The sequence below is a fragment of the Myotis brandtii genome, unplaced genomic scaffold, assembly GCF_000412655.1.
Source record: "Myotis brandtii unplaced genomic scaffold, ASM41265v1 scaffold581, whole genome shotgun sequence".
In the NCBI taxonomy this organism is placed as follows: Eukaryota; Metazoa; Chordata; class Mammalia; order Chiroptera; family Vespertilionidae; genus Myotis; species Myotis brandtii.
The window spans coordinates 110744-115154 of NW_005370182.1; the positions used below are offsets into that span (position 1 = coordinate 110744).

General features: G+C 59.4%; 1 protein-coding gene across 1 annotated transcript in view; it reads left to right on the plus strand.

Moving 5' to 3' along the window:
- Positions 1-936: 936 nt before the first annotated feature.
- The window catches only part of NAB2 (NGFI-A binding protein 2 (EGR1 binding protein 2)), a 4873-nt gene continuing 1398 nt past the window's right edge, over positions 937-4411 (plus strand). Inside the window, exons 1-6 of the mRNA XM_005879066.2 lie at positions 937-967; positions 1250-2196; positions 2642-2775; positions 3109-3160; positions 3255-3387; positions 3600-3791. Coding sequence (XP_005879128.1) covers positions 937-967; positions 1250-2196; positions 2642-2775; positions 3109-3160; positions 3255-3387; positions 3600-3791 — 1489 coding nt within the window. The remainder of the gene's footprint in view (positions 968-1249; positions 2197-2641; positions 2776-3108; positions 3161-3254; positions 3388-3599; positions 3792-4411) is intronic.

The following is a 4411-nucleotide window of genomic DNA, read 5'->3' on the forward strand; positions in this document are numbered from 1 at the left end:
GGGCGGGGGGGGGGTCGAGGGGAAGCGAGATAAGGGCTGGGGGGTGGAGACTGATGGAATTAGGGGGGCCCTGGGATCTGATGAATGTGGATATGAAAGAATATATTCAAACTCTCCATCCCACCGTCTACTTTGTGGGCATGACCTAGCTTGTGAGCCCCCTGCAAAGAACGTGGGGGGCCCCCAAGCGCTGGAGGAAGCCCTGGAGCTCTAGCTGGCAACAATGCGGCGGGGGTGGGGGGTCGCTCCGCTGGCTCAGTCTGTCCTTGGCACGGGGCGGGAGGAGCCGGGCTCGGGAGAAGTCGAGAGACCAGCAGCTAGGCTGTGGAGAAGCAGGGGATGCCTTAGGGTCCCCCGTTTCTGTACCTCTAATTACCATGTGGGGAGAGGAGTTTCCATCCTGCAGCCCCTCCCTCAAGAGGCCTTGAGCCGCTCCCCCTCTCCACTGGAGATGTGGGTGGAAAATGAGGGAGAGGGTAGGCGGGAGCCCCTAGGCAATTTTCGCCCACAGACGCTACCACTGTGGGAGTGTGTGTGGGCGGAACAGGCCCAGAGCAGAACAATTGAGGCGTTCCTCTCCTCCCTGCGACTGAGTTGAAGGGATAGGCCTACCTACTGAGCAGGTGTGGAAGGTCACTGCTGGGAGAGGGGTCGCCTGGGGGTGCTGGGCAGGCTGGAGGACAGCGACTGCCCTGAGGGCAGAGAGCAAGCGTGTGCTAAGAATGTCTAAATGGTAGGGAAGGTTCAGGTAGCAGAGCGGGGGGTCCACCTGGCCCACGGAATGGGAAAGGACACGGGAGGGCCACACCTCTCGGTCTCAGCCATAGGCAGGATGCCACCAGGGAGTGAAGCCTGCCAGCAGTGGTCCCAGGTGTCCACTACTGGCAGGAAGGGGCCATCCTATATTCACCTCAGTGCAGGATGTCTCCTTGAGTAATGGTGAGACTGCTAGTGCTTAGGGTGGAAGGTAAGGACCGTGTTCCGGAAGAGAGGTATGTCTAGGCATCCCAGGATGTGCTAGCTAGCCTCAGCGCGCAAGGTCTCCATGTCCCAGACCAGAAAGGCAAAAGCTGAGCATGGGGACTAAGAGCCTTTGACTTCTGCAGAGACTGAGCTGGCTTTGGCACTTCTGGCTAGTCTAGGATAGCACTGGCATGTCTATACCACTACCAGGCCTGGGCACTGGTCAGGGAGAGCATTCAAAAGTGAGAGAGGAAGAGAAGCAGGCAGGAGTGAGAGGACAGTTGAGAGTGTGGGTTGGTACCAAGCAGGGGCACTTGCACTGACCGTCCCCCTCTTTCTCTTGTGTGCCTCTTTCTCAGGCCTAGTGCCCGAGCCATGGCACTGCCTCGGACACTAGGGGAGCTGCAGCTGTACCGGGTCCTGCAGCGCGCCAATCTCCTTTCCTACTATGAGACCTTCATCCAGCAGGGAGGGGACGACGTGCAACAACTGTGCGAAGCGGGTGAGGAGGAGTTCCTGGAGATCATGGCGCTTGTGGGCATGGCCACCAAGCCTCTCCATGTCCGACGCCTGCAGAAGGCACTCAGAGAGTGGGCCACCAATCCAGGGCTCTTCAGCCAGCCAGTGCCTGCTGTGCCCGTCTCCAGCATTCCGCTTTTCAAGATCTCTGAGACTGCGGGCACCCGGAAAGGGAGCATGAGCAACGGTCATGGCAGCCCAGGGGAAAAGGCTGGCAGTGCTCGAAGTTTTAGCCCCAAGAGTCCCCTTGAACTTGGAGAGAAGCTGTCACCAGTGCCTGGGGGACCTGGGGCAGGAGATGCCCGAATTTGGCCAGGCCGGAGCACACCAGAGTCTGATGTCGGGGTCGGAGGAGAAGAGGAGGCTGGTTCGCCCCCCTTTTCCCCACCTGCAGGGGGAGGAGTCCCTGAGGGAACAGGGGCTGGAGGTTTGGCAGCCCCTGGGGCTGGGGGTGCTCCTGATAGACTGGAGCCAGAGATGGTACGCATGGTGGTGGAGAGTGTGGAGAGGATCTTCCGGAGCTTCCCGAGGGGGGATGCTGGGGAGGTGACATCCTTGCTAAAGCTGAACAAGAAGCTGGCACGGAGCGTGGGGCACATCTTTGAGATGGATGATAATGACAGCCAGAAGGAGGAGGAGATCCGCAAATACAGCATCATCTATGGCCGCTTCGACTCGAAGCGCCGGGAGGGCAAGCAGCTTAGCCTGCATGAGGTGAGGACCCCTGTCTCCCAAGATTGCTCTTGGCTCCCAGGCCTCCACCTGCTCACCTCTGGGAATCCTCACATTCCTCAAGTCTGTTTCATTGCCCTTTGACCAAGACTCCAGGCCCCGATCCCCTCTCCTCCGCCCCAATTCCAGCTCCTGCAGTGCTTCCCTCCTCAACGGAGGGGGAAACAGAGGCACAGGTGAGAGCCCAGCTGTCCAGCTTCATGCCGCTCACGTCCCCCACAGGCGTGGAAGAGGCCCTGGGCATTCCTAGGAACCTGTGGGTGCTGACCTCTGTCTTCTTCCCTCAGGAAACTCTTGGGTAGTGTCAAAACCCAAGCAAGAACCTGATGGGTGGGCCTCATTTGTCTGATGATGAAGGGATGTGAGGATGTCTGGGCAAGACAGTGGGGAGTTAGGATTCTGACTGCTCTGGGGGTCCTCTCCACAGCTGACCATCAATGAGGCTGCTGCCCAGTTCTGCATGAGGGACAACTCGCTCTTACTGCGGAGGGTGGAACTCTTCTCCTTATCGCGCCAAGTGGCCCGAGAGAGCACCTACCTATCGTCTTTGAAGGGCTCCAGGTGAGACCCCTTCTCCAGGTTCTTCCTCGATTAGAATTCTGCCCGGGAGCGGGGCCATGTCCTAACCTCCATGAAGGTGCCTCCAGGCCTGCTGGCCACCAACCTGCATGTCCTGCCTTTACCAAGTCCACTTGTGTGAGGTCTGACCCCTCCCATCCATCTCAGGTCCCCTCTAATCCCCCAAAACAGTATTCTGTGCCTAAGCTGGGGACTTTTGCTCAGCCAGCTCCTTCCCAGGATTTTGAAAAAATGTACGCCCCTCACCAGATTCTGTGCCCAGCCCATCATGTGTCCCTCCCCAGCCTCACCCTCCTTATTCCTCCATCTTTACAGGCTCCACCCTGAAGAATTGGGAGGCCCACCACTGAAGAAGCTGAAACAGGAGGTAGATTTGCCAGGGTGCACGCAGGGGGTTAGAACAGCCTTTCCCTAAACCCTCCTTTGCCAGATCCTCATTTCCCCATTTGGGGCATACACAGGTTGGAGAGCAAAGTCACTCTGAAATCCAGCAGCCTCCCCCAGGCCCTGAATCCTATGCACCCCCATACCGCCCCAGCCTGGAAGAAGACAGCGCCAGCCTGTCTGGGGAGAGTCTAGATGGACACTTGCAGGGTGAGTGTACATCAGAGCACTTCTCTCCTCTGGGCGGGGAGGGGAGGGGAAGGTGTGGGGGGAGAGAGCCAGGAGGCAACTGCCTGGAACAGGGTTGGGAGGCCTGGCTGGATGGGAGCAAAAGGGCCTGGATTTATGGGTTTGGCTTCGTGGTTGAGGGTGGGGGTTCTGTTGACTGTAGTCCCTTACCTGACCAGTGCCCATGCCCACAGCTGTGGGGTCATGCCCAAGGCTGACGCCGCCCCCTGCTGACCTGCCTCTGGCATTGCCAGCCCATGGGCTGTGGAGCCGCCACATCCTGCAGCAGACACTGATGGATGAGGGGCTGCGGCTAGCCCGCCTCGTCTCCCATGACCGCGTGGGCCGCCTCAGCCCCTGTGTGCCTGCAAAGCCGCCTCTCGCAGGTGAGGCAGCCAGCAGTGCTGTCCCCGGGCACCCCCACCACCCAGGCCCCACTTAGCAATCCTGGTGCCCTGGGGCCAGGTGGGAGGAAGAGGGTATAGTGGTCAGAGAGGGCAGTAAGTAGGATGGTTGGGCTCCAGCCAACCAGGCCTTGGGTTAAGGAGAGGAGGACCCTGCAGGGCCGTTCCTACTGGGGAGGGTCTGACCCTAACAGAGACCTGTGAAAGGGGGTTGGGGTGAGCAGGGAGACAGAGTGGGAGATGAAGGGGAGCAGAAGGAGGGTCACCAGGAAGGAAAGCTTGGAGAGAACTTCCACCAATGCAGGAGGGTGGAGCAGGCTAGCATTTGGGATGGGGCTGCCCAGCCTGAAAGTGAAAGAGCCTAAAGGGGGGTGCTTTGTGTTTGGATGGAGGAAGGGGAATAGGCCAGCAAAGGGCCAGGCAGCGGCTGGGCTGGGAGTGACGCAGCAGACAAAGCCACCAACCCTAGCTTGGTATTTTTAAACTGTGTGTGGGTGGGAAGTGGGGGCAGGGACTGGAAGGGGGGCTTTTCTTGGAGGAGGAGCTGGGAGGCTGGCTTCCTGTCCCCCCTCCCCCACCCTTGGCTTCTGAGAAAATTGGGG